The sequence below is a fragment of the Oxyura jamaicensis genome, chromosome 2, assembly GCF_011077185.1.
Source record: "Oxyura jamaicensis isolate SHBP4307 breed ruddy duck chromosome 2, BPBGC_Ojam_1.0, whole genome shotgun sequence".
In the NCBI taxonomy this organism is placed as follows: Eukaryota; Metazoa; Chordata; class Aves; order Anseriformes; family Anatidae; genus Oxyura; species Oxyura jamaicensis.
The window spans coordinates 30,360,977-30,379,210 of NC_048894.1; the positions used below are offsets into that span (position 1 = coordinate 30,360,977).

At 35.2% G+C, this 18,234-nt stretch overlaps 1 protein-coding gene across 2 annotated transcripts in view; it reads right to left on the reverse strand.

Moving 5' to 3' along the window:
• Nucleotides 1–1,137: 1,137 nt before the first annotated feature.
• Nucleotides 1,138–18,234, reverse strand: part of AGMO (alkylglycerol monooxygenase) — a 203,776-nt gene continuing 186,679 nt past the window's right edge. For both annotated transcript variants that reach the window (XM_035318412.1, XM_035318411.1), the window contains one exon: nt 1,138–2,706. Coding sequence is in view for 1 of the 2 variants with exons in the window: in XM_035318411.1 (XP_035174302.1) it covers nt 2,626–2,706 (81 nt within the window). In the remaining variant the exon portion in view is untranslated. The remainder of the gene's footprint in view (nt 2,707–18,234) is intronic.

Sequence of the window (18,234 nt, forward strand, 5' to 3'; positions counted from 1 at the left end):
AGGTACGTATAAGCAAAACTTTGGCTGGAAAACATTGAATTTTGTATTCCTTTTGTATTTGTCACTAGCTTATCTATGCTTTTTTGTTATTTTTAATTTATTTATTTATTTATTTATTTTTGTAGTCAACTAATAGTAACTAAAGCAAGAAAATAGTGTTTTATATAGTAGAATAGATCTATTAGAATAGGAACATTATAAGGTCTAGGAAGAAACCTTCAAAGATCATCTAGTTCAGCTGCCTGACCTCTTCAGGACTAATTAAGTATTAAAGCATAATAATGAGGTCATTGACCAAATACATCTTGAACATTGACAGGTATATGATATTTACATCTTAATCTGAATTTACCTTTAAAATCACATTACTTTAATTACTTCATGTAAAAAATGACATTCATTGGGATATCTTTATAATTATTTTAATTCAGATCCTTGTTATTATAATTTAAAGACCAGAATTTTAAATGCAGATTCTCTGTATATTCAACACATTTGGTAACACAGCATGTTTAAAGTCCACTGCAGGAAGTGATACAGAGACATATAGAGCTTTACCTTAGCTGACCAACTAAAAGGCAGAAGATGCTAACTCATTATCCTGTTCCTGTCTCTTTGAAGAATTTATTGTGGTAAGAAAACTGACTTTCAGTATGATTCTTCATTATAGTACTCAGTCATGATATTAAATTGATCTCAAAATATTCTTGTGATATTGCTATCATTATTACAAAATTTGAAAGCAGAGGTACACTAACTGATGGGATAAATTAAACAGTTACTTGATCCTTCTGTGATGTTTGGAATCTTATTCCGGAAATTTCTTAAATATCCTATAATAATTTGGTAAGGAAAAGATTCCAAATGTTGTACTTTGATTAAGGTGAGAGACATGATAAGTATCCTAATCACCCCCATTCCACAGATGGGGAAATTCAAGCAAAGAGATAGTAAGTTTTGTGGTGTGTTAATCAGAAGGTTATACTTCCACTATTAGTCCCAGAGGTATATAATTGTATTTATCCATTGGAAGGCATTGGAAGCCTACCATGTTATGTGTAAATGTTTGAATTAAACTTTTGAACAAGTATTTAAAATCTGATTTTTTTTATGGCTTTCAAGGGCTATTTTATTTTCCATCTTATTATATAAAGTGAAGAAGATCTACAAGTAAATATTTATACATACTGTTGGTTTAGGAAAGTATGATCCTTACTTTGCAGGTATTAGTACCTCTAATTGAACAAACACTTTCTCAGTTAAATAATTCAAGTTTTTTGAGCAAAATGCAAAGAAATAGAAGTCACTTGATCTAAAAATGGAGTAACTTAAAACTTGGGTTTTAAAGTAAGAATTTGTATAAAATTAGGCTGATATTATCACTAGACATTGGATCAATTTCATTTATACAACATCAATGCCTTTCTGATTATTTATTAGAAATATCCAATTATGTAGATAATGACATCTGTTTCAGCTAAAGACTGAAAATATGGGTTAATTAAAAATAGGATGGCTACATCTGAGAACACTGCCATTAATATTCTAAAGGAAAATGGAATGGGAAAAAAAATAATTCAGGTATTATTATTAGTTTGAAGCATGCAAGACAGCCTACATTTTTGAGCTACTTGACTTTAAGCACTTCTAAAATTCTTGGAGCCAAATAGAAGTTGGAACAGTGTGAGGAAAGAAAAACAACCCATCTCCACTATTTTTGCCAGTCCTGCTGTTTGGAGACTCCCTTTACCATTTGTATTTAATTTTCCTATCTTAGTAGAAACCATCTTTCCAGCAGCTCCTGAAAGACGTGCATCTCCCCTGAGATCACCTCAGCAGGAAATTACCAGAAATTAAGGGCCCAGCCTTGCAAATATTTTGTCACATGAGTAACATTTGTCAATGGGATACTCATATGCAAGTGCTGGCTCAATCAGTGTCTAAAGTTGGCAACTGCAGGTGTAGTCCTTAAATAATTCAGTCTAAACTGAAAGTCTGCATTATACAATTCATATATCAGCCAATTTTTCTGAAGATGTTTCAATTCATACTACTCTGAGTTATTTTATCATGCTGTTTTTATTCCTTTTCTTGCCCCGGCTATCCTCATGTAGCCGTATGTTATGAACAGTGAATTGGGCATGACATTGAAATTCTAGTCTACTCCAGACATTATGGAAAAACTGACATTCACATATTTTTATGTTTAGGTTCAACAGAGAGACAGTCAGTTGCTTTATATCAGGTTGCTAAAAACATGATTTTAATTATTTCTATTGTGAAAAGTACTTTTCATATATGATTTAATTCTAATAAAATTACTGTAAAATGTCATTAGTTTCACATGGTTTCTAAGACTTTTTGATCCCTCGAATGTAAAAATATCCTGTGAAAGAAAATTTTATTTAAATTGGAGGGGGGGGGTAAATTAAATATTTTTAAAACCCCAAAATAAATGTACTTCCCAATGAATCTTTCAAACCTTCATATAAAATCACAAACCTCTCTTATCATATGTGAAATGACTGCAATTCAGTAAGAGTCATAGCTGATTAATTCCAAGAAACTTAGAAGATTATTCCAAAGTGCTGTATCCATAATTAAAGTGATGTTAGTTCTGTTCTTTCAGAGATGTTTATCTTTGGAAGAAGTGATCCGCTTCATAACTTGGATTCCCCAGAATGCAGTGCAGAGGAAAAACAAGACCTATAATACAGAATTTAAATTGAGAAACATTGCATAACACTTTAAAAATATTTATCTGTAAACACAAATGAGTGAAAACACAGAAGTCTCAAGAGGAAAAATTACACAAGTTTTCTAAGCATACTTATAGATTAACTTAAGGAATATGTTTTCTTTTTATAGTACCTTTTATTGTGTACATTCTTGTTTTAATTCGGTCTTTCTGAATGGTACTAAAATAAGATAACTTGCAAAGTCTGCATGACCTTTCCTATTTTCTAATTGGATCCAGATTTGGAGTACTCAGAGTCACTTATAATAAGATGGGAATAACACCAGCTGTGGTTGAAAGAGATAGGTACAAAAATTTTTCATTTGTTTGTTTGTTTTTTCAAGTAATGCCTGAAGATTGCTAACAATGCAAGTTGCACGGTAGTGTACAAATATCCAAAGTAGTGTTAAATATTGTTATGGTTTTGGCTGGAATAGAGTGGATTTTCTTCAGAGCAGCTCACACAGTGCTGTGTTTTGGATTTTTGATGAAAACAGTTGTGGTAATACAGCAATGCTTTTAGTTGTTGAAGAGCAGTGTTTACACAGAAACAAGGACTTTCCTTGTGCTGCCTAGCCAGCAAGGAGGCTGGGAGTGCACAAGTTGCTGGGAGAGGACACAACCAGAACAGATGACCCAGGCTGATCAAAGGAACATCCCACACCATATAGCATCTTGCTCTGCAATAAAAGCTGTGGTGAAGAAGGAGGAAGGAGGGGGGAACATTCAGCAACAGCATTTGTCTTCCCAATAAACCATTATGCATGATGAGCCCTGCTTTCCTGGGAGTGGCTGAACACCTGCCTGCCAATGGGAAGTAGTGAATGAATTTCTTGGTTTGCTTTGCTTGCATGCATGGCTTTTGTTTTACCTAATAAAATGTCTTTATCTCAACCCATAAGTTCTTGCACTTTTACTTTTCCAATTCTCTCCCCCATCCCACCTGGGGAAAGTGAGCAAACAGTTGCATGGTGCTTAGCTGCTAGGTTAAACCACAACAATAATATATGGCAAATGAAGTGTTCTAGCTGCAGTACTGTAGACAGGCACTTATTATCCAAACTACTATTTATGTCAAGATATAAAGTAGATTTGAGATAACTCAAAGACTTAATACTATTTTTCTTGTCCTTGGCTCCATGCATCTTTTTGTTAGTCAATTAATTTTAATAAGAGATCTATTATTTATTACTATTATCATCATTATTACTTTGTTTGCCCCAAACTACTTTGGGATAAGTACAAATATTTGCAGGGCTCAATCTAATTCAGGTAAAAGTTTTGTCTAAATAAACAAAACAAAACAAAACTGTGTTTTACTCAAGTAAATGTGAATTAAACAAAACATTGCTCCCCTCCACTATGCCTTTGTGAGGCCCCACTTGGAGTACTGCATCTAGGTTTGGGGCCACCAGCACAGGAAGGATGTGGACCCATTAGAGCCAGTCCAGAGAAGGGACATGAAAATGATCAGAGCACCTCGTCTATGAAGAATGGCTGAGAGAACTGGAGATGTTCAGCCTAGAGAAGGCTCTGGGGAGATCTCATTGCAGTTTTTCAAAGGGGCTTAAAGGGGGCTTATAAAAAAGATGGAGAGCAACATTTTTCATGAGCAGATAATGGTAGGATAAGGGGGAATTGTTTAAACTGAAAGAGGGGAGATTTAGATTAGGAACTTTTTTTCAGGTTTATCTGCAATCAAAAGGTATTGACTAGGACAGCTCCAATTTTAACATTAACATCATTTAACAGTCAACATTCAAAAATGCATGGCCCAAAAATCTACTACTGTACTCATCCGCACTCATCAAAGTACATGAAATCTGAATGTCCAAAATAAATAATACATGACCATAATATCTAGAAGGTACTAATTCTGCATTCATTGAAGGCAATGTGATGGGATTCCCTCACAGCCTATGTGGGACAGGTACAGATTTCACATAATCTGTACAGTACATAGTAGCATGAGATGGAAGTAACACAAAATAACAACTAAACACAATTCCATCAAATAAAATTATATTCCCATTCAATCTTGATCAAGACAAATTCCCTTTAACTATTCTATTTGAAGATTCTAATTCTACTTGGCAAAACAGTAAATGCTGTCTTTAAAACTTCTGATGACGCTGTCAGTGCTCATTTGTGGTCTCATTTTTATGAAAGACTCACAAAGCTCTCACCAAAAGATTTATTTATAAGAGTTTCAGACCTGCATGTATAAAAGATTTAACATTTATTTTTTCCATATATTATTGCAAGCACCTTGTAAACTTTGAGTAAAACTCTGTGTGGTTCAATTTTTCATGTATGGAATGGAGAAACTTTTAAGTAGTGCTTCAGGCACATACTCTCCATGTTTTGTGAGATGCTTTATTTTTATACTATGGTGCCCCTGTAGAGAAAAACAATTACAAATAACTATCTGTATTTCTGATTTGTCTGTTATGTAACTAGGATCTGTGTGAATTATCACCTAGATAAAATGACTTACATATAGCATATTCTGACTGTAGAAAAATCCTTTGTTGTGCTATCTCTAGAAGCAGATCTTATCTATTTGTCATAATTAGTACTTCTCTGAACCACTACTGAAGTCCTTTCATTCCTCACCTCAGAAAGATCACTCCTATCCCTGGAAGATGTATTAAATTTAGAAGTATTTCATCTTTCAGAAGAAGCACATTTAAGTACATTTAATGACTAAGGCACAGGGCATTTGTAGGGGATTAATGACTTCTGGGATATGATCATCTGAAAAAGCACAGCCATGGGCCATTAAGCCCCAGGAAATATCCGCAGCTAAAGCTGGTTATTGCTATTAAATACTGAAAATAAAATAGTAATAATAATAAAACAACATCTTGGGTGAATTTTGATATTAAAAATAGAGTGATGCAACTTCTTCTTTAATTAAATTTCTCATTGTGAATTTCTTAAAGTATGCAATCACTGTCTGTGGGGGCACATTTCAAACTGCAGTTGTTATATCCAGAATGAAAAAAGACATATTGCACACTGGATCTGCAGAACTAGTTTGGCTTCATGATTCTAAAAAATTATTGATTCACTGCCTATCAATGTCAGGACTGCCAGTACTCAATGGAAAGTAATGTATTCATGAAACTATAATTCTGTAAGGTAGAGGGGGTGGTGGAGGAAGCATCAGGGAAAAAAATTAAGGGGCCCCATCCTTCACATGAGAGCAGTTCTGGCCAGCTCTACCGCTGTAATGCTGACCTATAGTGAGCAGAGCCAGGTGTACAGAGCTACCAAGCAGAAACTTGCTGTGGAGGTTGAAGTTCAGTTTCTTCTGATTGTTGCTACATAATTTAGAGTTACAAGGTTTGAACCACTTGAATAAATGGTGCAATCACATGACGTCAGTAATGGAAAGTCAAGCTAACACATGCCAGAATTCTGAGCAGACAGGAGTGTGGGCAGCAGGAAGCAGCAGAAGAGCATTCCACCAGACAACCTGATCTATTTGTGACTTTTTTTTTTTTTTTTTTTTTTTTTTTTTTTTAATGCACTTGGTAAACCATAGATCCTGAACCCTATATGCAGGTATTTTGTATTTCCCAGTTCAACATTCTGGCACCTTAACTGCAGTCTTTGTTTGTTTTCCCTTTAGAGTTATCTAAATTATTGTCACAGAAATTCTCTTTCATTCCCATACTGCCCAAATCCACTAGTATTTGCCTCTTTAGTATTTATATGTCAGTTTCCCAATTTAGTCAGTTTTGAAACTAAAAAGATAGAATTAAATAGTATACACCCTTCTATTTTTACAATGAGAAAAGTTCCCCCACAAATATTATTTCATAACAGCAATAGTATATGGAACAGTTAAGCTTGAATGCAGAATTTCTCACGAGTGTATATCCAGGAAAGTTAAGCTCATAATGCAAACTTTTTGCCACCTTAATGCAAGCACTTATTGCCTTTACCTCTTCAAGTAACTACAGATTAATGATAGACTATGATAGACTGCCTAGGCTGCTGGAAGAGGGCAGTCCTCTTTCAAACATTTACATCACCTCCTTTCATACAGTTGTTCTGTTTCCAGACAGAAATAGAAATAATACTATTCACAAGAATAAAGGTACCTTAGTTAATGGACTGACTGCAGGACTGAGTCTCCTGTTCATAGGAAATCCCCACTGGAGTGATGTAAGTTTATTAAGTTGTAAACTACTTTAAAATAATTATCTAAATTCATGCACTCACTTCCATGTGACTAGCTTTGCTGATGATCACTAATGCTATTTTCTGCCATTTTCTCTTTTGTAATGGCTTTTGCAGATGAGTTGCCTTGACAGTGTTTATTATTTGTTTGTTTGTTTATTTTGCAGATTTCATCTGGATAGAAGACTTTAGATATTAGTCAAGAAATACAGACAAGTGTCCAAAGATAGCCTTGCATTAGGGAGGGGCTGAGGCTTTAACCACAAGACCTCAGAGATCCCTTCCAACCTAAATCATTCAATGTTTCTCTGACATTTCTCTGATTCTGCCCAGACATGTTCACTTCAAATTTCATTGCAGAGACAGTTTGCACATGTCTGCACCTGCCCAACAAGTTGACTATATTAGGGGTACATGCCAAAGGAACAGACATGTTAATGAAATTGAATTATCTGAACAATTCTGTGTTTGGTAAAATATTCCTAGCTCTGGAAAGGGGTCAGGAAAATCAGCACATCCACATCATTAGGTTGACTGATAGCATCAAAAAACAGACCTGGTACTGGCAAATGGGATAAATGATGAGCCCTCTCAAGCTGATGCTGCCAACTGTTTAACTGATACTGAAAATTATACAAGACTAAGGTTCTTTTTATATTATTTATCTACAAATACAATCATGGCTTCTTCAAAGGCACTAGAAATAATTTTAATGAAAATTAAGAATTATTTTTAGGCTATCTGAGACTGTTTCTGTGCTGAAATACACAAAGGAGTTGGAAAATATGTGTCTTGGAAGTGGGGGATGAAGTTCACTATTTCTAGATGTTGGGATTTGGGTGCATACCTCTTCATTCTCAGTGCCATATTTTGAAATGAGCAATCTGATGCTAGTAGATAAATGGTATGGTATTAGCAGCAGATCCAGAAATCACTTGTCTTGTAGAGTGCACAGATCAAGAAGATGGCACTTCCAAAAAAAAAAAAAAAAAAAGTTGTAAAAATATTTGGAAAGGGAAAAAACTAAAACTATTATTATTATTATTATTATTATTATTATTATTATTTTGTGAGGGAACTGTGGATAGAACGCATCTATAATAATTTCATGGCATTCATTCAAGATTCCTGCAAAAATAGCAGGATGTCAGGAAATTCTCCTCAAGGGTTCATCATACACATTTAAATTATTGGTGCAGCACACGACTCAGATTCAGCCTGTCCCAGACATAGAACACAGTGTGTATCAATAGATTGCTAGCACACTCATGATTAAGCCAAGTATCTCCAACCCCCACAAAAGCATATTGGCAGTGGACTCATGGACTCATGGTTTCTTGCTAGTATGATATACCTCTTTAGTTTCATACTTCATTATTAGCAGATGATGAGAAAATAGTAGGGAAGCAATACATACATCTCGTATCTATTCCATTAAATGTTTTAATCATTCTTTTATTAAAATATGGTTTGAGACTCTAAAGCTAGATAATGCCTGAAAACATAGGCCACAAATCTCCCATACCTGAAAAGGATTATGTTAAATACTCAAGAAAGAAAAAGAAAGATATGAAGAAAGAATATTCTTCAGTTGCTTTCACAGCTGAGAACATCCTCACTATGAAATGATATACACTGCAGAGATGCTTGAGTTAGCAAGGACATTCTAGCTGCTAAGTGTCTCTCAGCCCAGCATCAGGTTGACAGACTCTCCTGGCACTGCACCTGATCTGGTAAATTGTATCCCTCAGCTAAACACATGGGGATTTTCACACAGGCCTAGCTATTGCAGTTCTATTTAGACCTGAGGTAGTTTATGTGCATCCAGCACAATATCTTGAATCCCACCTCCCCAATACCTCTCAAAATATTTGTATGTGTTTCCTATTGAATTGCTACCTATTATATTCCTTCCTTGGTTCAAAGAATAATCCTCCGTTTATGCACTAGTATTAAGAAGTTTTTATCTCATTCCTGAAGAGACAAAACCAAAACAAAACCCCAAAACCTGGAAACTTCTGTCAGTCGTGATTAGGAACTTCAAAGTGTGTTAATAATCATTAAACCCTCACCCTACATTGAGCTAATTCAAGCTAGAGATGGTATCAACATTATACTAATTAACATATACATAAGCTCTCTGCATGCTCTTCAGTACAAAAGTTGCCAAAATGCTTTACTGAAATATCTGAGAAAACTTCCCACAATAAGTTACCAAATTCCACCTTTAAATTCCTACATCATTCTAAAACATTTAGACTTTTTGAGTTGTTCTCTAAAGAACTCTGTTAAACAAAATAAATCTTTCTAGATGTTCAACAAACATTTTAAAACAACTTCTGCACCAAGTGTGTTTCATTGTTGTTTTTTTTTTAAATGAAATCTAAGAAAATTTCCATAGTAATTATAAATTTTTGATCATCCTTTGAGTTTAAAAATCTCATAAAAGATGCAAACATATTATATCATTACACATTCCAGTTCATAGTATTATTTTATAATTTCTGTTTTGCATTCTTTTATATTGCTTTAGTTTCTAGGAAAAAAAAAAAAAAAAAAAAAAAAAAAAGGATAATCTTAGTTCACAGTGTTATTCCCTGGGTTCCCAACTTTGCCACTAACCATTGAATTGTACCAGCATGTTGTTATTTCATATTTAACTTTTCAAATGATTAAATATGGCAAACCACAACTTGCTCTCACTTTATTTTCTAGTCTTTACCATAATTAATTCTCATCTCTATCTACTTATTAGTCCTATCTTATGTCCAGGTGCATGTAAGAATGCCTAGTGGCTTCATAATACTCCTAAAACCAAAACTATCAAAATCACATGAAAAACATATCACCTAAAAACATATGTCTGAAAACTGCATTTTGAAATTCTTTGCTTTTGCTTTCTGATTTTACTTTTAGTGGTTAGATTTCTTGTTTTCAAGGTTTTTAAATTAAAAATTGTGTGCTGATATATGAATCTGTGAGCTTCAGTTTCAAAAACATGACAGCTAACAGCCCTACTCACCCTAGAAATTTCTACCAATAACTAAACTTTTGCTAGAGAGTCCAGACACTGAGCCGTCACTGAGGGAACTCCAGTACATACTCTGAACCCCTCTTGATGCTGCCATGTCAGCATCCATCTCCATATCATGTTCCTGATGAACAAGAGTGATGATCATCAGCAGAATTGCTCAGTCTCTGCTGTTCTAATACTACCTAGATTTATCACACTAGACTAGGTTGAAGGGAACACCGCTATAAGGAAAATTAGTGAAATAATGCTTTTTATATTTTTTAACAATACAGTACCAAAAAAAAAAAAAAAAAAAAAAGTTCACAGAACAGTTTTAGAACGTAATTCAGAGTTTCATCTTTTTCTATGAGTCTGATTTTTTTCAGCTTTTTTCCCTCAAATTTGAGAAACAACAGGTATAGAAATAAGTTTGTTAATTACTGTATTTTAAATGAACAAATTACGCTTTCATAAAATTAAGAAGACAAATGTTAGAAATAACTCAATCTGTAAATATACTGGTTTAATGTTCTGAAGCCCAATAGGCCAAATGAGATTGAAAGATTTATTAATAGCTGTTCATTGCAGAAGAAAAATATCTGAGATAGTCCCGTCTCAGTCTGGCAAAAGTTGTTAATTTTTTTTAAGATTTAAACAGGAAGTGTGGCATTATGACTACAAGGACACCAGGGATCTTTTAGAATCAGTAACTGCTACTTCTTTATTGATGATATAACTTCATATGTTGCCTCCTACATATTGAGGACAGGCTCCCTTCTTACACTATTCCCCCACAGCAGTACTTTCGCACTAACGATTCATTCATTAGTCAACAACTTTGCCCGGCAACTGCAAACACGCGGCAACCCCCATGCCCCAAGGGCCGGAGAACAAGCAACCCGAGACGCCAAGGCATCTCCTCAATCACCCCACTTTGTTCCCTCTAAACTTTAGATTCCTCATGGGCTCATCTTTGAGTCTCATGTTATCACCAACCATGGGGCTTGTCGACCTCCATGGCCACACTCCCACAAGGAAGTACACCCAGTGAGATGAAATATATCATTTACTTTTATGCTTGTCAGCTGCTGTGGCATAATTACATACACCCCACCGCATCATTTATAGCTCAAACACTAGTTGGAGTGTAAAAGAGATATCTGCAAAGAACTATTTCCTTTTACAAAATGTTATCTAAATTATATGTAAGGAGCAGTTTTTCCTCCCCTACTGAAGAAATATGAATCTCATTCTCCTTTAATAAGATACTGCAGATATCTTATTTTTAATCAATTTTAAATTGCTCTCTTTAGGCTTAAAAAAATGAATGCTTTTAAATTCAATGCTCTATATAAGAGACACTGGACATGTATATTCCTGTATATGATAAGAGTAAGGGTATTGTTTTTATACAGTCATAGGTTTAAGAAAAGTTAGGTACCATACTGCTTAATCCTTCAGTGGAAAGTTATTATTTATTAAAAAAAAAAAAAAAAATTAAAATATGGGGCAAATTAATTTGAAAGAGCCTATGCAGGATGAACCCGCCCTTTACGCCTGCATCCTCACTCGAAAATACGGGAAAATTAGAGCTACAACACAAAATGATTGTAGCTTGAACATAGAAGAAAAATTGATAATCATAACATTTCAAAATTTGGATCACCTATTACCTAGTTGTGTAATATTCACCTAATAAGTACCTACAAGGATAACTAAATCAAGCAAGCCCTTCATTTTTATGTCAGTTTAATAAAACACTATCTTGATCTTGCAGGAATAAGATGGTGTCTAATCTCTCCATCAGGTGCTCAAGTGAGTCCAGAGAAGGGCAATGAAGCTGGTGAAGGGTCTGGAGAACAAGTCTTACAAGGAGCGGCTGAGAGAGCTGGGATTGTTCAGCCTGGAGAAGAGGAAGCTCAGGGGCGACCTTATGGCACTTTACAGATACCTTAAAGGAGGCTGTAGCAAGGTGGGGGTTGGTCTGTTCTCCCATGTGCCTGGTGACAGGACAAGGGGGAATGGGCTAAAGTTATGCCAGGGGAGGTTGAGGTTGGATAATAGGAAGAACTTCTTTATGGAAAGGGTTGTTAGGCATTGGAATAGGCTGCCCAGGGAAGTGGTTGAGTCACCATCCCTGGAGGTCTTTAAAAGACGTTTAGATGTAGAGCTTAGGGATATGGTTTAGTGGAGGACTTGTTAGCTCATAGGTTGGACTCGGTGATCTTGGAGGTCTCTTCCAACATAGATGATTCTGTGTGATTCTGTGATCATTAGCGGGCATAAAATATTCTATGTTTCTATACAGATAGTGTCATTTCAGAGTCTAGATATTGTGCATAAGTGCCTTAGTGTGGTGGTTAACAAGACCAAGAGCACTCTATCAAACTTTAGAGCTCTGACAAAGGTGGCTGCAAAGTGGGAGAATGGGAGAGCTCTTATTGTTAGTATACTAAATATGTTATTGAGATAAAGTTGACTAGGTACAAGCTCTGAAGTGGGAATACATCCACTGTGTGAAAAAGGGAAAAATAAATAAATAAATAAATAAATAAATAAATAAATAAATAATCTCACCCCACAGACATTAGATCACTAATGGGAAAACTTTGCTGCAAATGTTGAAAAGAAGTGCTGGGGAAAATCTGGCTACTGTGACTAATGACAAATATGAAAGAAAGGAGTAAGAATGTGCAGAGAGGGATAAAAAAACAAACAAGAAAAAAGAGTGACAAGCAGAAGGGATTTTCAGTACAGTGGAAAACAAACAAACAAACAAACAAACAAAACAGAAAAGTATTCAAGGAAGACTGAGAGAGATCAAGGCAAAAAGTCATTTGAGACAAACACTATTCTGAAAACCAATACATTGTAAGGAGAAATTAATCCCTTCACTGAAACAATGGAGAACATAGAAGGCTGTTCTCAGCATTAAAAAAAAAAAAAAAAAAAAAAAAAAAAAGTCTTGCCACAGAAGATACATGTCCAAGTTAAAGATAGACAGAACACACCCATCCTGCTGTCCAACTGTCTTTTGGGGCCAAAACCAGTACAATTTGACAGTTTCTAAGTTCCAAGGAAAAGAGAAATATGCTGAGGTCAGTCCAGTCCTCTGTCCATCACCGTACAAGGAAAAACAGATCTCCTTCTGACTGTGGGTCATCACTTTCCTGCCATACTCTCAACACACTCTTTCTGTGTTCTGGCTTATTGCTTTTATTTTTGTCTGGAAAATTTCCATTCCCAAATCTCACTATCTTTTCTGATAATGTAAAAGTTGCTGTTCTTGATATTAACTACAGCTATATTCAAGTGGCCTAAGTCATTCACTACAGTAATGCCGAGAGGATCTTCCTACTCATTATGTCAAGCCACTGCAGTTGTGTTATTTAATTACTCTATTAATAATAATAATAAAATGAATTGAATTAATTATTGTGCAGGAAAATCCATATTACTTTCCACTAGGAAAACTAAGGGAATACGAGAAATTAAACTTCTACATAGAAGGTACGGAACTGACTGGAATAAAATATTTCCAAGAAAGGAAGAATCAAAGAATCAATTATTATATGACAAAATGAAAGAGGTATCTGAATTTAAGTGAAGGTCCTTATATAAGTGAAGGTCCCTTCTAACACACACACAAAAAAAGCTAAATTAAGAATAAGAAAGCAAATGCACAAATATGAATGACAAATAATGGTGCATCAGTAAAAATAATAATAATAATAATAATAATGGAGATTTGGAGAAGTTCACTAACAAAACATCTCAACCATAAAGTGTGGATGCAAAAATATGCCAGTATCAGTGTGGAAGATATTAACAGGAGTGTTTCATGTTACACACAGTAATTGTTCCAGCCTACTCAAAGCTGATGAAGTCTTTAAGTTAGAAGACAAAAATGATAACACATTTAGAAGAGCTGACCTGTAGGAAAGCTTGAAGAAATTCTGCTGTGTATCTTTGAAATAAAATAAAACTCAGGAGAAGCAAAATCTTCTGAAATATACAAGAGTAATGCAAAAATAAAATATAACAAAGTACTGCTCAAGGTAATAAAAACAAACAAACAACAACAACAACAAAAAACACAAACCAAAACAAAACAAAAAATATTTTTGAACTAAGGTTTTCATTACATAATAACAAAAGCCCTGCTGCCTGGAAGGATGGTATAGCATTGGAATCAGCTATGTAAGGAACCTGTGAAAGGTATATAAATGACAAGATAAGCATATGTCTATGGTGTAGCTATACTTGTTAATTCTTTCAGTGCAGACCCCCTGACAGACCAGTATTTCTTTTTATTCACAATGAATACGAAGTCTTCATCTCAAACTAACATTTCCTAAGACCATCTACTTTGCCAATAGCAGTTAAGATGAGACTACTTAGTGCACAGAGCAACCATTACTTAGTAAACATTTTTTTGCAATAACCTACCTTGTGCAAGACTTCACTGATTTAATTCTCAGATGTCATTTTTGCCTTAATAAGGGGATGAAAAGCAAAATCTGCTTTCTGACTTTTGATAGGTTTGAACCTGCTTCACATCAGAAGATCATAGGATTACTAAATTTAGAAATCATCTTGCACTGGCTTTTCAAATATTAGCTGCAAAGACTGGTGGCAGAAGCATGAGTTTGCTCACTCCTATTTTATATACAGCATAGTCTCTGCACTAAAAATATGAGACTGTAGTGAAAATCATCTGCTTCTAAGACTCTCAAAGAATCAAGGTATTCTTGAATATCTAAGAATCCAGGAGGAGGTTCTTCACGGAGAGGGTGGTTGCACACTGGAACAGGTTCCCCAGTGAAGTAGTCACTTCACTGAGACTGTCTGAATTCAAGAAGAAATTGGACTGTGCACTTAGTCACATGGTCTAAATTTTTGGGTAGACCTGTGCAGTGCCAGGAGTTGGACTTGATGATCGTTATGTGTCCCTTCCAACTCAAGATATTCTATGATTCTATGATTCTATATTGAACGCCTGGGATGCTGGGATACTCAGTTTGCATTCTTTGACAACATGATCCAGACATGATGAGACATCTTATAGCAAGACTCAGTCTTCACAGCTTCTTAGCTGCAAAACAGAGACAGTATTTCTATCTCCCTCCAAATAAGAAGTAGTTTCCACTCCCTGTCTTACTAAAAATTAAGACAGTTTAATGAGTGTACTAGAGTAATGCTGAGAGGATAAAGACATATCAAAAAGATTTGACACTTCATTTTTTTTTCTGTGTCAATTTTTATATAAATAATTCTGAATCTATAGTATTTTTTTCTCAACAATTATGTGCTTGAGTAAACACAATGGACATCTTTAAAAATCAGAAAATTGAGTGTATTTCTTATATGGCTCCAACTATTGAGCAATCTTAGTTCCATAACTCATGGTGCTGACCACACGAAGAGCTAAAAATGGTGTGAGAAATTGTTTCCATCTCATGATAACATTGTCACTGTATCATGAACAATTGCACAATGTTGAAAAAATATCAATCCAGAGTTCAGTTCTATAGATATATATCATTTTCTTAATCTAAGGATTTTTTATTTCTCCCCTCCCCCCCTATGTTGAATCCTATATTAAGAAGGATGTTGTGCCCTAAATATGATTCTGTCTTGGAAAGGTTACTTGGTATTGTTTTATTTGTATGTCAAAGGGAGGACTGAAGTCTCAACAATTGTTAACCTCTCCCATGGTGTGCTAAGAAAAGGTCAGAGGCCCACATGTGGCTTGCAGCCTGGGGAATTTCTCTCAGTGTTCTGCCAGGGATGGGACCGCCCGAACAGATTCTCTCATAAGTTTTAAGCCATAAACTGCATCCTACTTGGCTCACTGTGCCAAAACTGGACCCAGGGGTATCCAAAGTCTTGGCTGATGGGAAAAAATGAGTGCTTCCTATGGAAGCCACAGCTGTTTTCCTGAGAGAGAGAGTGCACAGATGCTCAAATATTTCTCTACTTTCCGTTTCTGACTACCTGTTCTGGCAGCAGTTCCAAGAAAGGGGGAGGACAGAGGCAGGCATCCAGCTGCTTTCAATAAGCCCTGGCAGCACAGGTACTGATTACCTAAACACTAAAAATGTTCAAAAAGCTTCTTTTTTTTGTTTTGTTTTGTTTTTGTTTGGAGGGAAGGGGTGGGGAGGATTTCAAACTGTGAAATAGGTGAAAGCATGCACTAATGTTCCCATCTTCCCCTCTTGAGTACAAATTTAGTGATCAGGATAAAGACTTAAATTATTAAAGCAGAGAATATTTAAGAAAAAAAAATGGTGATGTATTTTATTGAAAAGACATTACTTAGAAGTGGGTATTTTATATCTATAAATATATATATACAAAGGGAAATTCAAAGGTACATAGAAAATACATATATCCTATGTATTTTCTTGAAAGATTAGTTTCCTCAGACTGTAGGCTAAATGCCATAATATAGATTTTATCTTGAACTAGGGTGATATTTATCTTGAGTGTAACTCTCTGAAGTCAAAAAAATACATATGCAAAGTTACATTTTGAGATGATTTTGCCCAGGATTGTACATAACATCACCTACCTCATAAATTCCATTGAAATCACATTAAATAGTGATATACATATGGTAACTTCTTAGTAATTATCTTTTTTTTATTATTATTTATTTTTATTTTTTTTGTGCAAAGATATTGATGGTCAATGACTTTTTCATAGATACAGTAGGTCAAATGTTTATCCTTTTCTTCTGAACAGGTTGCAGATATGTTTTGTAGCCATTACAATGACTCCTTTCAACATTTTTCCTAGTAGCACCTTTTGAAGTATTATATGTTTCTTAACTGGATAAATCTCTCAATTAAAGCACAGTTAATTAATTTACATAAAATGAAGTAGTATATAGTTTTAGCTGATACGTAAAGAGCAGAACAGCACATAAATAAGATGTGTTCCTGGATTTAATGATTAGCCACTTCTCAGTGAATCAACAGAATCACTATCTGTTAAGCTTACAGTTCACCAGATCATTTGCTTTTAAGGACAGCTTTGTCATTCTCACGCACAACTGCACCTGTTTTCTACCTGCAGTGCTCCATGAGTGCTTGCTCCTTCTGTCACAACGTCTATGAAATGAAGAAACATCTGTCTGCCAACAGTGGAAACAAGTAGATAATCAATGTTTTCTGTAAAAAGCTGAAAAAATCTTTGGGAAAGAGCAACTCTATAAAAGTGGTAATTCTTATCAGACAATCAAAAAGACACTCTTCCATAAGTCATCTGCATGATGTTTGCTTAAAGATTCACAGCAGGCAACTTGAACAGGTATGGAACAATCTTCCTAAAGGCTTTCCCTCTCCTCCCCATTACTCATCAATACTTTTTCATTTACATTCAGTCCCAACATTTTTTTTATGCGTTTGTTGACTTGATCACCATCCAGACAGCAGACACTTCAACTCAGTCATCAAACTGTGTTCTTGTACTAATGGCTAAACTGCTCTCTCAGCCAGTGCATTTCCCATACACAGAAATAGCTTTGGTTTAACAATTTCCTCCAAAGTATTCTTTAAGTGATTTTCTGAGCTCTTACTTCAGACCATAGGAGCTTTAAAGCTGATGAAGTCAAATCCAGCATGGTAGATACACTATTTCTAAGCCATAAGGATAAGAAGTTAGATCCACTCTGAGAGGTGATCTCACAGCTCAGCCATGCAGGCTGCTGCTCCCCCCTTAGAGGTGGAAACCACAAGATGGATCATGTACAAATTCTAGGAACAGAGTAAGACTAAGAAAGTCGTTTCACCTGACTAAACTATGAGAAATCAGTGAATCTGAGCTGGTTAGAAAGTCACAAATTCAGTAAAAAAGGTTACTGTACTTGAGCCACACATTGCCTAAAACTGTTCACACAGGGAAAGAGCTATGGGAATTTTGCTGCCTGTATCACTAACTTGAGTCTGCCCTGTCTCTCTTTCTCCTTTGCAACTCATTTATTGCACTTCCAAATGGATCAGTGTCTTTTTGTTTTCTTGTCCAAGCCTTTATAACACAGCATCTGATAACCTAGCACCTTAAAATAGAGCAATAACCCTTTTTTTCTCCAAACTAAATGACAGCTGGTTACACACACACACACACAAAAAGTGTCCCTGCGTGACAATAGGAATCAATGCACTGCTACCTATGTAAATAAGAATGTCATAATTTTCAGCTGTTTATTCAGGATCAGAGAGGTTTTGTTGAAAACTAACTAACCTAGGCAATAATATATGTTTACCTCTAGTTTTAGTTTAGTTATTTG